This window comes from Salmo salar, chromosome ssa11, assembly GCF_905237065.1.
Source record: "Salmo salar chromosome ssa11, Ssal_v3.1, whole genome shotgun sequence".
Taxonomy (NCBI): Eukaryota; Metazoa; Chordata; class Actinopteri; order Salmoniformes; family Salmonidae; genus Salmo; species Salmo salar.
In genome coordinates, this window is record NC_059452.1 from 13,781,792 (window position 1) to 13,802,122 (window position 20,331).

General features: G+C 45.9%; 1 protein-coding gene across 3 annotated transcripts in view; it reads right to left on the bottom strand.

Moving 5' to 3' along the window:
* The window catches only part of si:ch211-186j3.6 (neural-cadherin), a 255,716-nt gene that overhangs the window by 65,431 nt on the left and 169,954 nt on the right, over nt 1-20,331 (bottom strand). For all 3 annotated transcript variants that reach the window (XM_014126570.2, XM_045689053.1, XM_045689054.1), the window contains exons 8-20: nt 20,009-20,181; nt 17,833-18,001; nt 17,003-17,173; nt 16,610-16,782; nt 15,760-15,927; nt 14,200-14,449; nt 12,938-13,065; nt 10,637-10,823; nt 8,773-8,916; nt 5,337-5,620; nt 2,772-4,389; nt 2,119-2,212; nt 882-1,066 (exon numbers count right to left, since the gene is read on the bottom strand). In XM_014126570.2, coding sequence (XP_013982045.2) covers nt 882-1,066; nt 2,119-2,212; nt 2,772-4,389; nt 5,337-5,620; nt 8,773-8,916; nt 10,637-10,823; nt 12,938-13,065; nt 14,200-14,449; nt 15,760-15,927; nt 16,610-16,782; nt 17,003-17,173; nt 17,833-18,001; nt 20,009-20,181 — 3,744 coding nt within the window. The remainder of the gene's footprint in view (nt 1-881; nt 1,067-2,118; nt 2,213-2,771; nt 4,390-5,336; nt 5,621-8,772; nt 8,917-10,636; nt 10,824-12,937; nt 13,066-14,199; nt 14,450-15,759; nt 15,928-16,609; nt 16,783-17,002; nt 17,174-17,832; nt 18,002-20,008; nt 20,182-20,331) is intronic.

A 20,331-nucleotide genomic window follows, 5' to 3' on the forward strand; every position in this document is an offset into this window, starting at 1 on the left:
GGTTCTCAGGACTGATTAGGGTTAGTGTAATTGCACTCTAGGTTGAGCGTCTGAGTGTGGTTCAGTTCTCAGCACTACAGCAGTTGTTACCATACTGCTTCCAGTAACACTCATCTTCAACAGACATTTTATGGCACGAGCCATTTCGATCAATACAAACTCTACAGCTCTCTAAATGCAGTGGATATTTTTGTCATTTAGAGGATGCACTCGAAATACCCGGCTAAAAATTTACAAAACCAGTCGGCACTACTGTAGATGAAATGGGCTGAAGCAGAGAGCAAACAAACATTCATTACGGAAGATTTTGGTTCCATTTTCATCACTTACAGTAACATATTATAAAACATCCTGTTTACCCAGTTTCCTTTAAATAAATAATGTTACACAGTATATAACCACCAGCTGTAATGTAAAAGCTCCTGGTTGGTGTGACTACATTTGCCTGCTGCTGTTTTTTGAAGCAAATCCCTTTATCAGCTTATATGAGCCATGACTCCCTCCGCTATTATTCTCTCTCTCTCTTTTCATTTAAATATCTCAGAAATCATAAAATCCCCTCAGCCATAGACCATCTCTTCCAAAGTATATTTCCTTCTCATACACACAAGCAGTGCATCAGACTATACTTGACACCATAAAATGAAAGTGCTGAGGAAGCAAAACATTGTCTAATTATAATTCAGAATTACATACTTCCAAGAATGACATATTTCCACTGTTACTAACCCATGCATTGTATCTTGAAAATATATATTCTTATAAACATAAGAAATCATCTTCATATGACAACATGAAACAATATAAAACATTCTGACCCCTGATGTGTCCCAGGTCATACAGTAGGTCAAAGTTCAGAGGACATGTGTACTGTACTGTACCTGCCAGGCGCAGGGATCCAGAATTGTAGATGGCCTCGTCCCGCAGCTCCCTCACATACACTGTTACCCCGGAGACAGAGTCTGGCCACACGCCGTCTGACACGCACACCTGAAACTCGTAGCTGCCCGGGGGAGTGTTCTCCTTAATGATCAGGAATCCCGTCCTCTTGTTCAGGATGAAGTAACTGAGGAGGCATCAAAAACCACATCAGCAACATCAATGCTTCATATATTGCATGTAAAATGAGCAGCCTGTGGTGCGTCTGTAGTTAGATTTGGTGGTACACCACTGTGAATGAATACTGGGTTGACATAAATGAGAAGAAATGACTGAGAGACTTTGGGAACCAGAACGAGGAGATTAAGACACAATGATTCAAAACAGCAGAATAAAAGAAGGAATAGATAAAAGAGAGCAGGAAGAGAGAAGATATAAGAAGAGAAAATAAGAAAATATGGGGGAGGAGAGAATAGAGAGGGAGGGAGGAGAGAAGAAAGAAGGGGAGGGAAGGGGAGATTATAAAAGAGATAAGAGAAAAAGATGAGAGGAAGCAACTCCTTGTGGTCCACTTCATACTTCCTTTGTGATTGAGCTCATTCAAGTTTGATTACACTGGGAATCAAAGCAAGATCCCAGGCACATCAAATAGTGAAGGAGACATTGAGATGAGCTGGTTTATCATCTTCAAATCCAACTGTGTTTAATATGAAGTGTCAAAATTAGTCAACTGGATTCCAACCTTTTCCCTATTGAGTAATGCAGAAGTTTCTCTACTCGAGTGAAGATGAGAGATGCTAGATTAAATATTAACTCCGTATAGATTCAACAACATACTGTAGCTACGTGTGTTGAAAGAACAGATTCTCTGGGGGGGAAAAAGCTACAGTCAATCTGAGGTTCTGTATGTGAGCGCAGGGCTGTAGCAGTGGTAGTCGTCATGCTTCTGGATGTGAGGCCGTCGAAGGTGTCACATGGTATGATATGTTCCGAACACCGCTGTAGCTGCTGAGCCTTCACAGAGATCTCAAGGCAACCGTCTCAAAAAACACCCTGTCGCTCAGGGCTCCTCTGCTCTGCTCGTCTCGCACCTTCGTCTCAGGTGCAGGTCCACAACATCAACGACAGAGAGGCTGTCGGGAGAGACATCACTCTCAAGGTTTATGGCGCGTTGAGAGAGGGTGACGGAGGGAGGGAAAGTGAGAGAAATACAAAGGAAGAGAGCTAGAGATGTCTTACTTGGGCACTTGTCCCTCAAAGGCATAGGTCTTGTTGTCCCAATCATCAGGATCCGGGGCGTAGACCTTCCCCAGGACAGTGGTCGGCATCCTCCCTGTCGGCAAAGAACATTGATTTTCTCAAGGGTGTGTGTCTGTGTGTGTGTGTGTGTGTCATAAAGAGGCATAGTCAAAAAGAGCACTGTTCACATGGATAAAGTGTTCTGAAAACAGCTAGCTAGAGAAACGCCATCATGGTCATTGCAAGGCAACAAGAACATGTGTCTGAAAGAAACGAATCAATACATATTACCAGCAACTCTCCACTGCGCTTCAGCAATGGGGAACATAATGTATTGACTCATTTTGTGAAAGGAGGGGTAAAACCAGGAATACATAGTTAACCCTGAAGAGGAGAAAAGGGAATAAGCTATACCTAATTGCTCGCTCCTACAGCGGCTCTTACTATACAAAGGTGCCAGAACAACAAAAGAGACATGGTTTCTTTTCATAAACTCCCGGTTGAAGCAAAACCTTCAAGCCCTGGAAAAGGTCAGACTGAGGGTCAAATGATTTGCTCCTCATTCATATATTTCTTTGTGAATTTGTTCTCTCGGTGCTGTGCTATGCATGAATACATGCGCTATAGTGTATTGATGATGGCAGTGATCTCACCTCTGTGACTGTTGACAAAAATCTCCTTCTCTCCCGCCTGGTGAGCATGGTCGTTCTCGTCTCCTATGGTGATGGTCAGAGTGTTGGTGACCGTCTTGGGCGGATGGCCGCTGTCACTCATGATGATCTGCAGGAGGAACTCTTTCTGCCTCTCCCGGTCGAAGGCCCTCAGGGCTGTGATGGTGGCCGTGCCGTTTCCGTTATCCTGCAGGTAGAAGTCGTTGCTGTGGTGTAGCTCTAAGGGAAGGCTGAAGTAGAATGGAGATCCGTTCTCCGCTGAGTCTCGGTCTACGGCCCGCAGCAGTGTGGAAGTCTGGTTGAGTCTGACCAGCTGGGGACCAGAGACGTTCTCCCACACCACTGGGGCGTACGTTGCCTCAAACTCCGGCCCGTTGTCGTTGACGTCCAGCAGGGCCAGCTGAATGGTGGCGCTGCCCGTCAAGGGTGGAGAGCCGTGGTCAGAAGCCAGGATGACCAGGTTGTGTTGTGCTGCTGTCTCTCTGTCCAGAGCGCTGGTCACAGTGACTAGACCAGTCTGGTCTACAGAGAACTGGCCCAGAGGGTCTGACTCCTGGAGGATTCTGTAGGTGATCTCCTTGTTTTGGCCTGAGTCAGAGTCGCTAGCAGTCAGCCTGGCCACGCTGCTGCCCACGGGCACGTCCTCGGGCAGGGGCGCCAGCGGCTGGGAAAGCGCGATGAAGATGGGTGCGTGGTCGTTACAGTCCTCTACCTCTATGACACAGTGGATAAAGCTGGAGAAGTCCAGATCTTCGACCTTCAGGGTGAGGTTGAAGCGCTGCTCACTGGGCCTCTCGTAGTCCAGCCTCTTCTTCAGCCTCAGGGTGCCACGCTGCTCCTGCCGTTGGCTCACCATGAAAAACTTCTGCTCTGGGTCTCCTGCCACCACACTGAAGGTGAGCTGGGCGTTCTCGCCTGTGTCCCAGTCCTCAGCAGACAGTTCCAGCACAACTGCGTTGGGCTCACTGCTCTCAGGAACCCTGGCCAGGCAGGATCGCTCCGTGAACCTGGGTGCGTGATCATTCACATCTGTCACCCTGATGGTGGCGGTACCCGTGCCCGTCATGCCACCCCCGTCCCTGGCCTCCACCATCAGCAGGTAGGTCTCTGCCTGCTCCCGGTCCAGGCTACTCATTGCCACCGAGATGGTGCCCGTGGACGGGTTAATGCTGAACATGTCAGAGCCGCCGCCGCCACCTGTACCCGTATTACCCACAATCCTGTAGGACAGCACAGCGTTCTGGCCCACGGCCGAGTCATCCAGGTCGGTGGCCGTCATCTCCATGACAGACGTGCCGGGGGCAGAGTTCTCTGGCACGTTGCCATGACAATCGGGGGCGCAGGTGAAGATGGGCGCGTTGTCGTTGATGTCCCACACGTTGATGATGATGTCAGTGAATCCGGTCAGACCCTCGCCTCCCTCATCTGTGGCAAGGACCACAAACCTCCACACGGCCCGCTCCTCCCGGTTCAGAGTCCTCTGAGCGTAGATCTTCCCCGTCACCTCATCAATAATGAACTCACTCTCGGCTCCCTGGCCATGGAGGGAGTACCGTAGGGCCTCCTGGTCAGCATCCTTATCTGGGTCAGTAGCAGTTACCTACAACATCAAAGGGAATGTGCTTGTGAAGCTTTTTAATCTGCAGCCTGCAAACTTTTTTTAATGGAGTTCAGCACTGTTTAATTATTGAAGCTTGCTGACTTGGTGTCATCCATCAGGTTGGTTGAAGTGCTAACTTCACACCTACCTGCTCTGCACAGTGATCAACTCTAGTTTATCGGCTATGTGCACAACTTTCACTCTCCTGACCTCAGCCCCAATCAATCCTCAGGCAGAGCAACATCTACCATGAGAATTTAAATCTACCATGAGAATTACAGAGCGTCCGGTACTGTAGGTGAAATGAAACCAATGAGTGGTTGGGGGGGAAACTGCTAATGGTCTAAAGCTAGTACCAGATGTCCCGTCTGAAGAACCTTATAAAACAGCATGATGTCATCTCATGCAATTCAGTCTGAGGACATAAAGGCTTGGGAAATAGAGTGCCTGTAACCTCCTGGTGCACAATGACTCACATTCTGAATGACAGAATTGTGTGAACTTGGAATTATAAGGTTCCATCTGCAAAAAGATGAGTCTGAGATAATTGGTTGGAATGATTGTTATCTTGTATTCTTTTGAACTTGAATTGGGGAATGCAGTGGGTACAGAATATTTTACAATATTTTACGCTATGCAAGTAACTCAGTTTTGACAGAAAATGCAGATAGAGCCTTTTTAAGCTCTTGAGATACTGAGGGAAAAGCATTCAAATGATAACAGAAAGAGAAAATGTCAAATCCTCAGTTTTTCACGCTGACAGAGTTGTATAACACGGTTGAGTTGATGCCAAAATACTCTCACGAGATTTCAGACGTCTGATACTGTATATCATACTATTCTCCCTCATTTTCTGCTAACACATGTGATGACTTAATAGATCACTTGTATCTGTTGTCATAATAACTTGACAAATTAAGATGACTGTATGAGTGTTTCACACATACCTGAAGCACAAACACAGGCGATCCATCCAGCTCTTCAGTCACAGAACCATAGTACTCGTTGACCGTGAACACTGGCGCCTCGTCGTTCTTGTTCACCACGTTGACCATCACATCCGCATAGTCCTCCCACTTCCCGTCCGACGCCAGCACCAGCAGCTTGTAGCCCTTGTTCTGCTCGTAGTCCAGAGGCTGGGCGATGAAGATGGTGCCCACCTCTGGTTCCACGTCAAACACCCCGCCAGTGTTGCCAGACGTGATCTGGTAGCGTAGCTTAGCGTTGGCGCCTAAACAGAGCGATGTGGTAACTAAGATATGTGTAGTCAGCAGAATGGAACACCATGAGCATCACATACATATCATTTAACATATATAGCTAACATTTTCAGGAATCAAAGTTTTGTTTTTCAAATGAGTTGTAACTGAATCCAGGTAATAGTTCTGCTTGACATTTCAGGAAGTTTCTCCGTTTTTTTGCTTCACAAAGCAATTGTAATAAGGTCTATAAGCTGATCAGGAGTTATATACAGAATCCAATAATTGAGAGGAGACTCTACGGAGTCTCAGTCAGATTCAATACATTACAACTCAAGAGAGGGAGAATGGAGGAATCTCCAAAGAAAAAATATTCATAGGTTATTTGCAACATGAAAGTGAGGACGCCAGAACAGAGCAGAGCAGTAATCCCTAATCCTGAGTATTTTGTTGTGTTGGCAGTGCTAATGAAACATTAGAATGACTTGTGAATAGATATGTTTTCATTTGAGCTTCCTTCCCCCTTCAAACTGCTGAGTTCAAATCCCAGTGGAGACCATGCATGCACAGAGCGAGCAACGCAGTGTAAACAAACAAAATGAAAAAACAAACAGAAGAAATCCTATTCCCACTTGTACGTGTTAAAAAAAACTTCCCACTTTCCCTGGCTATAAGCTGTTATGCTGACAGGAGGAGAACAAAAAGAAACAATCTGATTCCACTTCCAGGAACTCTTATCAGCACAGTAAAGGAAAAAGACCTCTCTGTCTCTCTCTCTCTCTCCCACTCTGTTCTCTCTCTTTCTCTGTGTTCCTAGCTCCCTGGCTCCCTCGGTGGTGATAATCTGCTTGGGGTGTCGGCCCATCAGCATAGCTGGCCCCGCGTGTGTGCTTTATTACCCAAAGTGGCCCGGAGACTGTCCCCTCACGCGGGGCGCTGTGTGTTGAGATTGCCGAGATGGAGCTGGCGGCGCGGCCGAGCCCATTCATCACAGAGAGGTGGTTGCTGCTCCACAGGCCTACGCGCTCCGACATGATAAATGTCTGATAATATGAAGCTACGCCCCCCTTCTCCCCTCCTCTCCTATTCCCGTAGCGGACTGATAAAGAGCCCTCACCGTGCTAGCTAGCTGCCGCAGCACCAAAGGAGATGATATGCTTCACAATGGATTTATTGTAGCGGGCCGTGTGAGCTAGAGCCGGCTGAATGAGGGTGAGTCAGGTGAATAAATGGCAGTGTGTTAGTATATGATGAGATGGATGGGAGAGGGGTATGGATGGTGCCCATAGGAGGAGAGTTATTATAGGCTTGCTGCAGGAGAGAGAGAGTAGAGTTGCTCTGTGCTGTGTGTGTGCAGTCCCTGGCCTGTGAGTTGATGAGCCTATTGGGATGTTAAGGATGTCCTTTCTGAGCTATGGTGAAGCCATATGGAGATTTATGCAGATTGTATGAAAAAAAAAGCTGATTTATATTCTGTATACACTGCAGTACCTTGACAAGTTATATGACACACCAACAATCTATAACAGGAAATCGATGTGAAACAGTCAAATGTTTGGACACACCTACTGTACTTATTCTAGAGTTTTTCTTTATTTTTACTACTTTCTACATTGCAGAATAGTAGGGAAGACATCAAAATTATTAAATCAAACATATGGAATCATGTAGTAAGCAAAAAAGTGTCAAAATATCAAATCAAAATATATTTTATATTTGAGATTCTTCAAAGTAGCCACCCTTCGTCTTGATGACAGCTTTGCACACTCTTGGCATTCTCTCAACCGCCTTCATGAGGTAGTCACCTGGAATGCATTTAAATTAACAGGTGTGCCTTGTTAAAAGTTAATTTGTGGAATTTCTTTCCTTCTTAATGAGCCAATCAATTGTGCTGTGACAAGGTACGGGTGGTATACAGAAGATAGCCCTGTTTGGTAAAAGACCAAGTCCATATTATGGCAAGAACAGCTCAAATAAGCAAAGAGAAACAACAGTCCATTATTACTTTAAGACATGACGGTCAGTCAATGCGGAACAATTTCAAGAACTTTGAAAGTTTCTTCAAGTGCAGTCGCAAAAACCATCAAGCGCTATGATGAAACTGGCTCTCATGAGGACATGAAAGGAAGACCCAGAGTTACCTCTGCTGCAGAGGATAAATTCATTAGAATCACCAGCCTCAGAAATTGCAGCCCAAATAAATGCTTCACAGAGTTCAAGTAACAGACACATCTCAACATCAACTGTTCAGAGGAGACTGCGTGAATCAGACCTTAATGGTCGAATTGCTCCAAAGAAACCATTACTAAAGGACAACAATAAGAAGAATAGACTTGCTTGGGACAAGAAGCACAAGCAACGGACATTAGACTTATGGAAATCTGTAGGTGAGTAGGTGAACGGATGATCTCGGCATGTTCCCACGGTGAAGCATGGAGGAGGATGTGTGATGGTGCTTTGCTGATGACACTGTCAGTGATTTATTTGGAATTCAAGGCACACTTAACCAGCATGTCTACCACAGCATTCTGTAGCGATACGTTATCCCATCTGGTTTGCGCTTAGTGGGACTATCATTTGTTTTTCAACAGGACAATGACCCAACACACCTCCAGGCTATGTAAGGGCTATTTGACCAAGAAGGAGAGAGATGGAGTGCTGCATTAGATGACCTGGCCTCCACAATCACCCGACCTCAACCCAATTGAGATGGTTTTGGATGAGTTGGACGGCAGAGTGAAGGAAAAGCAGACAACAAGTGCTCAGCATATGTGGGAACTCCTTCATTCCAGGTGAAGCTGGCTGAGAGAATGCCAAGAGTGTGCAAAGCTGTCATCGAGGTCAAGGGTGGCTACTTTGAAGAATCTAAAATCTAAAATTAATTTTGATTTGTTTAACACTTTTTTGGTTACGACACGATTTCATGTTTTATTTCATAGTTTTAATGTCTTCCCTATTATTCAACAATGTAGAAAATTGTAAAAATAAAGAAAAACCCTTAAATGAGTAGGTGTGTCCAAACTTTTGACTGGTACTGTACATTATAAAAATAGGGCATCTCAACCGTACTGTGTTTTTTTCAGGGTCATGACCTGAGGATAGATGGAGGGCCCTCTCACACGTTCACTGAGCCCAGGGAGAGTGAGAATGACAGGGATGTATTTTCTCCCTCTCCACCACTTACCTTCATCCTCGTCATTAGCACTGACAGTGAGGATGGCAAAGCCCACGTCTGCATCCTCATCCACGTCGACTTCATACACAGTCTGAGCAAAGACAGGCTTGTTATCGTTCACATCGCTGATGAAAACCCTCACGTACGCCGTGTCTGAAGGAAGGAGAGAGAGAGCACAGAGTGAGAGATTAAACGCCAGGCCCGCTCTTATTCTGTCAACCTGAACATATCCTCTCCCTCTTTCCCTCTCTCTTCTTTATCCCTCTACGTCTCCCTCCATCCTCCTATCTTCATCCTCTGTTATTCCTCACATCTCTCCATCTTGCTCTCCCTCTCTCTCGCCATCTGACTTTCTTTTCTGAAGCAATCCGTTGGCAGATGTGAAAAGAGACCCTTGAGGGGGTGGGGCCCATCCTAATATAATATGCTCCCTTTGATATGAGTATGAAAAGGAACATCATTTGCAATACACTCTTCAAGATAAGATCAATTATGTAAGCTGGTTGCAAAGATAGCTTGCAGTTTAACACAGAGATAATGCAGCCTAGCAGCAAAACAAGCCACAACCTCCAACTTTTTACGCCTTTCTGAGTCTGACGGAGGAGAGGAGAACGAGGACATATCTGTTGAGCAGATACAGCCATCGTCGATTGATTTGTCTCCTCCTCTCCTGTGTTCCAGACACACACAGAGAAGTGTGGCAAGTACGCAGCGTCAACACCGTGACAGATTGCTCTTTCCCCATAAACACTGCTATTGCATCAAGGTTGTGTTTACGACCCCTCCTCAATACTCCTCTATCCTTGTGTCTAGTCTTCTTTCTTTTCTTTTTTTTAACATCTGTCATCGATCACAACATCGCCCGAGAGATTGAGAACGTGTGTGTGTTTGCATGTGTGTATGTGTTTTTTTCCCCACGATTCACACCACCATGTCAGTGTGTTGTATAAGACAGGCTGTAGGTGCCTGTTGCTGGGCGGGAGAGGGGATGGAAGGATAGTGAGGGATGGAGGGTTGAAGGCCCTATAGAGACTCCTTCTACATGCTAAGCAACAGAGCAGTGTTCTGGAAGGAGTCTCCATCCCGCTGAAGCCCCTATTCTCCAATCCTCTTTATTTTTTATATATATATATTTTTATTTAACCTTTATTTAACTAGGCAAGTCACTTAAGAACAAATGCTTATTTACAATGACGGCCTACCCCGGCCAAACCCGGACGACGCTAGGCCAATTGACTCCCAATCACGGCCGGTTGTGATACAACCTGGAATCGAACCAGGGTCTGTAGTGACGCCTCTAGCACTGAGATGCAGTGCCTTAGACCGCTGCGCCATCCTCATCTAACATTTACAGCACTGCAAAATCACACAGATCATCTTTTTTACTCCCTGGCCTTTTTAATATTTTAGTGGTGTTTACGCTGTCAGAAATGTCATATAGGGCGAAGCCGACTGAGAGCAACTTTTAATAATCTATGATAATATGAATGAAAAATACATTCTCCATAAGGCCCTGTCTGGTTGTTCATCAGCGGGTGAGAGTCCCCTCTGGGGAGAGATACGTATATTTGGTAGAGAGAGAGAGAATCCCTCCCCACCAAAGAGACAAGCCGCAGTGCAGACATAAATGACGTCTTGAAACTGCCATCCAAACCCCAGCTCTCCTACTGTAGTACCAAGGCTGGTCAGAAAATGGGGTCATTTTCAAATGTATTGAAATGTATTCAGACAATGCACACAGTGTATTCCTAAGTCGTCACAATTTGATAAGGCGTGCTACTGTGTGCATACTGCATGCATTGCTGTTCTCTCTCTCGTCCTCCACCATCCTCCGGCCCTGTGGAGCTGATGAGCTGATCTGAGCTGGCCTCACCTGAGTTGGGCTGTCCATGTTTCCCGGGCCGTGCTGACTCCCAGCCGTCCACCGACTTGACCTCCAGCAGGTAGGAGCCTTTGGTCTCACGGTCGAACACGGCCTCTGTGTAGATGGAGCCCAGCTCAGGATCAATCCGGAAGTACTGGTAGTCCCCACTGCGGTCGTTTAGCAGGGAGTAGGAGATCTGAGACAGACAGAGGGAGAGAGGGAGGAGGAAGAAGCGGAGGGAGAGCAGGAGGCCAGGGTAGAAGAGAATGAAGGATGAGGTTAAAGAGAGTGGCATGGAGAAGGTGAAGGATATGAATGGAGTAAGAGTGGAAAGAGAGGAACGGATGTCGGAGATACACGAGGGATGAGTAAGAAGGGATGGACGTGAGAGAGAGACAAGGAAGACAGAGATACAGAGTAAGGATTACCAAAGATAGGTGAGTGAGACGGGAGAGAGAATAATAGTTTTATTCAAACAATAGATTATTCCAAAAATAGTCTATAACACCATGCATATGATTCATTTATTTCTCTATTGGGATGGATGTGGGCACACATACCTATTTAACCAAACTTGAATGAACTACTCTGGAGCAGAGAGATCTCATTCAACCCAACCACATGTGACCCGCCGTGACAATTTATTTCTATATCATTAAAACAAAGCTATGTCGTTATAATTTGGTTCAAAGCAGGAGCCTGAAGTCTATTCACCAAAGAAGAATGAACCTAATTTTAATATTCAAACTGAACAAAAGCTGTGTCGATGAGCTATGAATGGCATTCAACAGCCGCAGGAAGTTATTCAGCGAAATTCATTGAGAGAGAGGATTGAAACGGCATGGGGCAAAAAAAAAAATGAATTGGGTCGTACAGGGGAAGAGCAAAAATGAAAGGCTGAATTAAATGTAATGCCATAATAAAAAGATTGGCGGGGTCAAGTTATTGGTAAAAATAAACTGACAGGCGTGAAACAAAAATAATATTCATATTCACGCCCATCAATGATCCTCATTATCTAAACGTGGGCCCGCAAAGTATCTATGATTCAGCCTGCCTCGGCGAGAGCAAGCAATTAAGCAGCCAAGGACACTGTGCCTGCAAAGAACTGAGTACATTTTATGCACCCCTGTGTCGATAGACATGGTGTCCTCGTACTGGGAATTCAATTATGAGTAGACTACCCGTACTGTTGGTGTGCGTGTGTGTGTGCGTGTGTGTGTGTGTGTGTGTGTGTGTGTGTGTGTGTGTGTGTGTGTGTGTGTGTGTGTGTGTGTGTGTGTGTGTGTGTGTGTGCGTGCATGCATGATTGTGTGTGTATAGAGAGCAAGACAGAGATCAAGAAAGAGATACACAGAAAAGCAGCAGGAAATGTAGACAATGCTGTGAGTGTTTGTGTATGCGTGTGAGAATGTGTGCACTCAAGCGTACCTTCTGTTTGCGTGCGTGCGAGCAAGCGTGTGCACGTGTGTGTGTGTGTCTCCTCAACACTTGTGTTCCTTAATAATCTTTTACTGCAGTGGGTTAAATCCGGGTCACACAGAGTGTTTCTTGGTAGTCTTAAACTAATTTACTTTGAAACCAAAGTATACACCTCCCACACATGGTTATGGGCTTAAACAAAGAAGACCCCTGTACCATGTCAGATATAGAGTTTAAATGTATTACACTTTGAGTTTACATCTCAATATTACACTTTATATACATCACAGATGACTGAAATATAACAAAACCGTTTGACATAGAAACACTGGATTTTCGGTGTGTATTAAATGTGTATTAATTATGCAATTATGAAAAATCTGAATACCGGTAACATTCCACCCATGAGGCCACAAGGTAATTTACCTGCAGGAAAGGGGGAAGCTTCAGTATGTGTGAAGTGCCGTATTGTACGTTTTATACAGTGTGTTGCTCTCAGCTCAGGAAGCCAAACCGAAGTACAGATTTTATGGCCAGGCTACAGGAAGCAGACCCTTGTGGAGGAATACTCTCCTACATAACCATGGATGGGTTTCTCCATTTTCTACCTTCAGTATAAGACTCCAAGGTGAAATTAAAAGGGGAATTGCTACTGTGGGTTTACACTTGAGTGGTTTCAGCTTATCCGGTTACATACTGGTGGGTTGTTCACAAGGATTTAAAGTAAAAACAATGGTCAACAACACTACGGCTGGAGTTCCCCAAATACTCCAGCTTTTCTGAGAAATTGCTAAGAACCAGGACCTGTATCCACAAAAATGTCTCAGAGTAGGAGTGCTGATATAGGAGGCTTGTTTGTATTTCCATTATTCCAAAGCGTTCCGTCACCTTTCCGTTGAGTCCCAGGTCCAGGTCGTTGGATGACACCTGTGTGACAAACGTCCCCACCTCCGCCCCCTCTGTGACCGACGCCTCGTAGATGGACGAGGTGAAGAAGGGAACATTGTCGTTCACATCTAGCAGAGAAAAAACACCAGCATTATCCGTCATCATTTGGCTCAGTATTTCCTCAGTGAAAAGGGTTTTATAAGGAGTAGAGCGTCTTTCTGTAAAACAGGGTGGCAGCAGACTCTATTCTGCGTCCGGTAGTCTCTGTGGCTAAACATTTGTTGACAGAGATTCATAGAGACCTTCAAACTCCTGGAGATGTATTGAACAATTTCAAAGATCTCTTTGTGACACTCGAGAGCTCTCTCTATTTTCCACCATTCAACCGTTTCCACAGAGAAATGATACAAACAGCGTGTTAGAGTCGTTTGAACTCAATTACCTCTTTCTTAGCTATTATAGAGAACTATCACAATAACTTTACAATAAACTTCAACAAAAATGGTTTTCTTCAGAAGAGGACATTTCAGGATAGTTAGTCCAAAGTCCAAACCCCAAAACCATAATGGCTCGGATGTATTCAGAGTAACGAGGCACTTCCATGTTGTATTTTTTTTTTTTACAGCAAATGTCTTAATCTATGAATTAAACATGGTTCTTAAATCCATTACAACTCTCCCTTCCTCTTTCCAGCCCTCCCTGCCTCCCTCCATCCTGTGGAGAAGAATGAAGGCTCACTTATTAAGACAGATAAGGGAGAGGAGAAGGAGAGGTGAAGGAGTGAGGAGGGTCTGGCCAGATTAATTATGTCTCTCTGGTTTAAGACTAACTCTCATGAATGATAGAGGGGGAGATGAAGTCTGGTTAGAGGGAAGGGGGAGGATAAGAGGAGGGGGCCTGGATCTGGGCTACGGTGGGAATGAAAGCTATTTTGGGACAGAGGGTCATGGGTGGGCTGAACTGCAGTAATACGCCGCGGTAATGGGAAATTAAGCTCGGATCGGGAGACTGGAAATCAACTTGATTTTAACAAAAAGGTTGAATCCCAGTACATAATGCTTTCTGGGGTTAGTCTGGAGGAGGGAGAGAGTCGGGAGGAGAGAGAGAAAGAGCAACAGAACGAGAGAGAAAGAGAGAAAGAGAGAGAGATAGAGAGCGATGGTGGTATACATTGTTGAGTCAAGGCTGCTGGGATGGAAGTAAAAAGGGATAGTTAAGTAGTATGGGTTGTTATATGAGCAGGTTGTACTGATCTGTCTTACCTGTGATATTAAGATAGACCGTAGTGAAGGCTGCCAGGGGGACTGCAGCCACATTCTGAGCCCGGACCCTCAGTATGAAGTTCCTGGTGGTCTCATAGTCCAGGGGCTCAGCCACCAGGATGGAGGCAGAGCCGTCCTCACGGTTAGGGGTCAGATAGAAGCGTACAGGCATGTTGGTCTCCGGCACCATCCCGTCCTCCAGGTTATAGGTCACTCTAGGGTCCCCCAGCGGAGAGGTGGCCTTGATAGTCTGGGGTTCAGAGAGGAGACCGAGACAGGGGAAACGGAGGACCATAGCAGTCAATTCACACCTCTGTGACTGCCTGTACTCTCTACTCAGCTTTAGGCTTCAGGCGAGGCCACCTGCAAAACAAGCAGCTCTACAGATCAACTACAACCTACTGTGGCCCATTAAATCTTCCCTGAAGAGTAAAAATGTATCTTGCTGATCCCTTAGAACTCCAAAGGAAACCTTCACTCTCGCTCTCTCTCACTCTCCCTGTTCATTTCCCCTCACTCACGCTCTCTCGATCACTCTCAGTGAAATATTCATCTGCATTTTTAATAGCCTTAATAGCTTCTAAAAGATCCAGAGGAAATTCAGCAAATTCATTTTCAATGCGTTAGTTAAAAAATAAAAGTAAATGCCTATGAATAATCCAGCGCTCGTGATTGCCAGAGCCTGGCTCGTAGAAGTAATGAAGCAGTTGGCTTAAAATAGAGGCGATGGAGGATGAGTCTGGACATGGGCAGGGAGAAGGGGAGCAGAGGGAGGAGGGTGTTGGCTGGAGTAAGTTGCCATGGGGATGTAGGGCTATCCCAGGGCACAGCAAGTGCCAGAGAGAGGGAGGATGGGAGAGTAGGGATGGAGGTTGAGCCCTGAGGGAATGATCTACTCTCGTTTTTTTGCCGTAGACTATAATAGCTGGGTGTCCATAGAGTACGTCATAATACCCATCACTGTGCATTACTGTAGAGAAATGGTAAAGGCAGCTAGTGTCACCCAGCTTTGAGGTGTTTGTAAGGTACAGTATAGTAAGAGCCGTAAAGAAACAACTTTAAATGTTAGATCAAACAAGTCTACTCCATGATGCTTTTATTTGCTTTGAAGCCCTGGGAAAATACTGGCTCCCAGCTCAATATACCCCTCTCAAGTTACCAGCCCCATTTCTGTAATATGTACCTATCCTACTGTGTCATCATGTCTCAACCTCCCCTTAACTCACCTTTCTCTAACCCCATGCACCTCAGAATGTCTGTTTCATGTTATCTGCCATACTCATCCTAATTTGTATTCCATCATCATTCATGTTCAACTCTGCCCTATGATAACCCCTATGTCCCTCTACTTCCCCCAGGACATATAACCCCATGTGTATGTTAAAACATGATGACTTCATCTATTTCCACCCACATTCAACCCGTACAGTACCTCTGCATCCCAAATGTCACCCTATTGCCCTACTCGGCGCATTACTTTTGACCAGAGCTCTGTAGTGCACTACATAGGGGATAGGATACCATTTGGGACGTAGCCTGTTGGTCCCGGTCCCATCTTACCACTATGGGTGTGTCCCTGACGGTATTCTCCGGGATGACCACGTCAAAGCTGTCCCTGTCCCACTGCGGAGGCTGGTTCTTCACGTTGGTGATGGTGACGGACAGCTCCACCGAACTGCTCCGGTTCCCCCCGTCCGTGGCAACTATTTCCCGGGTGATGTAGGTCCTCTGTAGTCATAGCAACAGTATGGCAGTGGCATGACACGTGAAATAAGAGTTTAGACATGGGTGAAGAGGCAGGACAGCTAAACCCTCCCTGTGATTGTGAAGACTAGATTACAGTGAGAGGCCTGTCACGCAGGGTGACAGTGTCAGGGAGTGCCAGAGGGACAGGGACATATGCTGGTTGTACTGTATTTGGCTCATGCTTCTGGACATTGGTAGAACATTGGTAGTAACGGGTGAACGTAAATGACGCTGTCTCATCTGACAGAACGCTTCCAACAGTGTTCTGCTGACAGAGGAACTCTGTAGTCATAGCAACAGCTTCCCTAGGAGCACTCATAATAACACCTCCTCGCTACACCAGCCTTCCCATTTCCTGCTATGTGATAAAACATTCTCCCCCGAGGAGGGACATTTACAGACTAGCCAGCGAAGAAGAAAACAGCTAAAAACCTCTCAAACATTAGCTTGTTAGATTTGTGCTGGCTTACGAAGACTTTTTAAAATATTGAGTTAGTCTTCCTCTACAGTCTCACTGAAGTGAGAATTATTCTCTGTAATGAGTCTCATCTCAACCAACAGAAACCTGGGGCAGGACGACTTAACGTCCAGCTGAGATGGGTGAAGGTTGTAGTAGGTTTAGTGTTAGGGGTTAGGGGTTAGGGGTTAAGGTCGTGTTCCTGACCTGTGAGATGGGCTGGTTGACGTAGACCCAGCCGGTAAGGGGGTTTACCCTCAGGTACTCTGGCTGTTCTTTAGACATGGAGTAGGTGACGGCAGCATTGGTGCTGTAGTCATCGTCGTGGGCCGCCACACGCAGGAAACTGGTGCCAATCATTGTGTCCTCCCGTAGGAAGTCTGTGGGGAAGACAACACGTCATATTCAATTGGCTGAAAGCATTATGAGCCTTAGCTCTGCTGATTAAACTAGACATGATCTGCAAATACTACTGGATCGATAGTAGGACTGGATTAAGTGCATATGTGTGTGTGTGTGTGTGTGTGTGTGTGTGTGTGTGCGTGTGTGTGTGTGTGTGTGTGTGTGCGTGCGTGCGTGTGTGTGATCCCCAGCACTCACACTCGTAGCGTAGGTTCTCAAACTTGGGGCTGTTGTCGTTCTCGTCGAGAATGAGGATGTTTAGTTGACAGATCCCTATGAGGGGGTCTGCTGCCTGGTCCGTAGCGGTCACCGTCACCGCGTACTCCCGCTGACGCTCGCGGTCAAACTTCCTGGACGTCACTATCACACCTGAGGGAACAGTGTTATATAGTGGTTGCTAGGGCAACGGACAAAGGCAGACCGGACACAACATTTTCTCTCAAATGCTATTACTGCCAGGGTGTAGGCTACTATTTATGCATGTTCAGCTCATCTATGCCACTTAATGAATCAGATGTATTATGTTTAGCGAACGTAATGCTACGTAATTACAGATATCAATTTACTAATGAAGGACGTGAGTGCACTGTAATTGATGTGCTATTAAAGTTTATGATGAAATGTTTGGTGTTTTTGTAAATTGCACTTGAATTCTATCAAAGTCATTCTGAGGATTCCTCCCAGTTCATGCAAAGCCAATCCCTCTCCTTTCACTCCTTTCTCTCCTTAATGATTGACGTCTACTGAACAGTTACATTTCATAAAGCAATTCCTTTTTAAAAGAGGACTTGTGCATTTTTTTTGTTGAAACGCTGTCTTTTCTTCCCCTTTTTGAGTGCTGGCACATTTTGAAAGGGTGTCATTAAAGTGAATTAGATTGAACTTTGGAATTCGTGAAAGACTTCAAGGTAGTTCCAAAGCGATTCAGAGACTTGTAACCCTTTCAGTACCAGATGACATAAAGCCTAAACACTATGGGGATGCTGCTAGTGTCCACAACCGAACAGTGATGTTGGACTATACGGTACCTGTGTCTGGATGGACACTGAAGGCAGGCACAGTGCTGTCTTTGTGCATGAATCCATAGGTGACTCTCCCATTAGAGCCCTCGTCTGCATCCACGGCGTGGACCTGGAGGACGAACGTTCCCGCAGGCTGGTTCTCCAGCACCGTGGTCCGCTCCCGGTACTGCTGGCACTGAGGGGGAAAGGGGGAGACGGACAGGGATAGTGGGATAGAGTGTGAGAAAGAGTGAGAGAGAGAGAGAGAGAGAGAGAGAGAGAGAGAGAGAGAGAGAAGAGGGCGGGTAATGGAAGAATGCCAGTTACCAAATGACAGAGGGATAGAAATTAGGATGCATAGAAGGGGATGAAATGAAAGAAAAAGGTAATTCAGTTTATTAAGGACATGTGGAGGGAATGGAAGACAGAGGGATGGGAGACAGTTATGAAATAGTCCAAGACAAGGGAAAAGGGGAGAAGGACAGTGGAACGAGGGCAGAGAGATAGGAGTGAGTGATGGAAAGGAGTTATAGAAAAGGAGGAGAAAGGGAATAGAGTATTAGAAGAGAAGAAGTAGAGAGAGTGAGAGAGAGGGGGAGAGAAGTAGAGAAAGGGGTTTGAGGAAGGAACTGTCTCTCATTAATCCCTCTATGTTTTGCTCTGTAGAGATTCATCTGTGTTTTATAATTAAAGCGGCCTTGAATCAATTCCATCGAAGCAGATCCACAGAGATACTGAGTAAGCCTGGATAATTCGGATGTGCTCCGACGCCTACACACCTTGCTTCCTTCCTCATCGTCATCTGAGCGCTTGCTCGGTGTGTGTGAAGGGAAAACAGTCAAATCTTCCAAATCCCGTCTCTCTGCCATCATCAGATGGCTCATTTTGGCGCGCCTCAGACAGAGACAGCGTTTCAAATTAAAAAAAAGATCCCAGATCAATTCAGCAGCTCGTCTTTGATGCTTAGTTCTGACATCTAATTAATGACAAGGGAGCTCATCTTCCACCCTCCTCTCCCCCCTCTCCTCTGCCACCCCCCTCCTCTAACCAATAGTCACAGTCTTCCAGGCCCAAATTCAATGTGTTTTCAGAGGTCAGGTGTCCGTAAGGGAGTCCCAGTTAGGGATGAGAAGGCTGTGGTGGATCTCAAATGGTGCCCCCTCTTCCCCCCCTCTCCCTATCCAGTCGCATTTACCCCCCTCTTAGGAAGCTTCAGGGACCTGGCAGTCTCACAGACAACCCATTGGCCCAGGAGGGGCACTTCTCTTAGGAGTCCCTGAGTCACTGATACTCACAAATCCACAGGAACTGCCTGAACCTCAGCCAAAAACACAGGAGCAGGAGGGCCAAGGGCACAAAACAACATAAAAGCCACTTCTCTCTTCTCTCCGCCTGCTGTTTGCTGCTTGCACAGAGGAGGAAAAAACTGAGCACACAGGAAAAGTGATCCAGCTGTGTTTTATTTTTGAAACACTTTGTCTTTGGCCTTTTTTCTCCCTTTTGAGGAAAAGTCTTGTCCACACATCAGTTCAACTATTGTTTGAGCATGTTAGCAAAAATAAGTACAAAATAAAACAATTAAAAAAACTAAGCATGAGGGAGTCCTGAGGGAGCTGTGTGAGAGCACTTGAAAAGGTTGACGCTCATCTGGCAGCCTAACATGTGAAACACGCATCCGTATAAAATGCTCCCAGGACTACGGGGTGTAAGCTAGCTTTACTGTGCGAGGCACAATTAGCTTAAAATATCTCAAAGGCAAAACTCATGTAATTTAAAATTGAAACTTCGGCAGAAAACAGGTAGGGCTGTGATGATTCGGCATATCTTTCAAACACTTCATTAAAAACCCGTAGCTGATCTAGAAATAGAGTGGGTCGCCCAGCTAATCACACCTCTGGAGGACGGAGATGGAGAGGTAATAAATAGAGGCGATAGACAGAGAGAGGGCCCTGCAATAAACAGATAAGAGAGACTGAGAAACAAGAGCGATTTGGAAGGAGAGAGAAAGACTAAGGTGTAGAAGTCAAGCGGAGAGTACTGATGCTCATCTCAGAACTCCGCCAAACACCTTTATTTAACTCTAACAGTAAGCCCCCATAGTAAAGGCTGAGAGACAGAGGCTGGGAAACACAATGAGCTGTAATGACATGTATGTTCAGAGCCAAACAGATATCAAAACCATGACAGTGAGAACAAAGCTTACCTTCCCAAAGACAGGTTTGTTGTTGTTGACATCGTCCACGCCGACGATGACCTGGGCGGTGGACGAGAGGGCCTGGGGGCCACCAGAGGCGTTGTCATCGGTCGCTGTGACGTTCAGGATGTACTCTACCCCCTGGAGTCTGGGAGGTGGGCTGGAGCGCAGCCGGATCAGACCTGCAACAACCAATCAGAGACAAGTTATGACCTCACCATGAATGAGTGAACCTCTGCGTTCGCAAGGTCTCCTAACTGATTTATATATGGCAGCAAATGCAAGAGCATGCTGTTCTATCAGCTTTGGACATTTCGTGCCTTTGGTTTTCC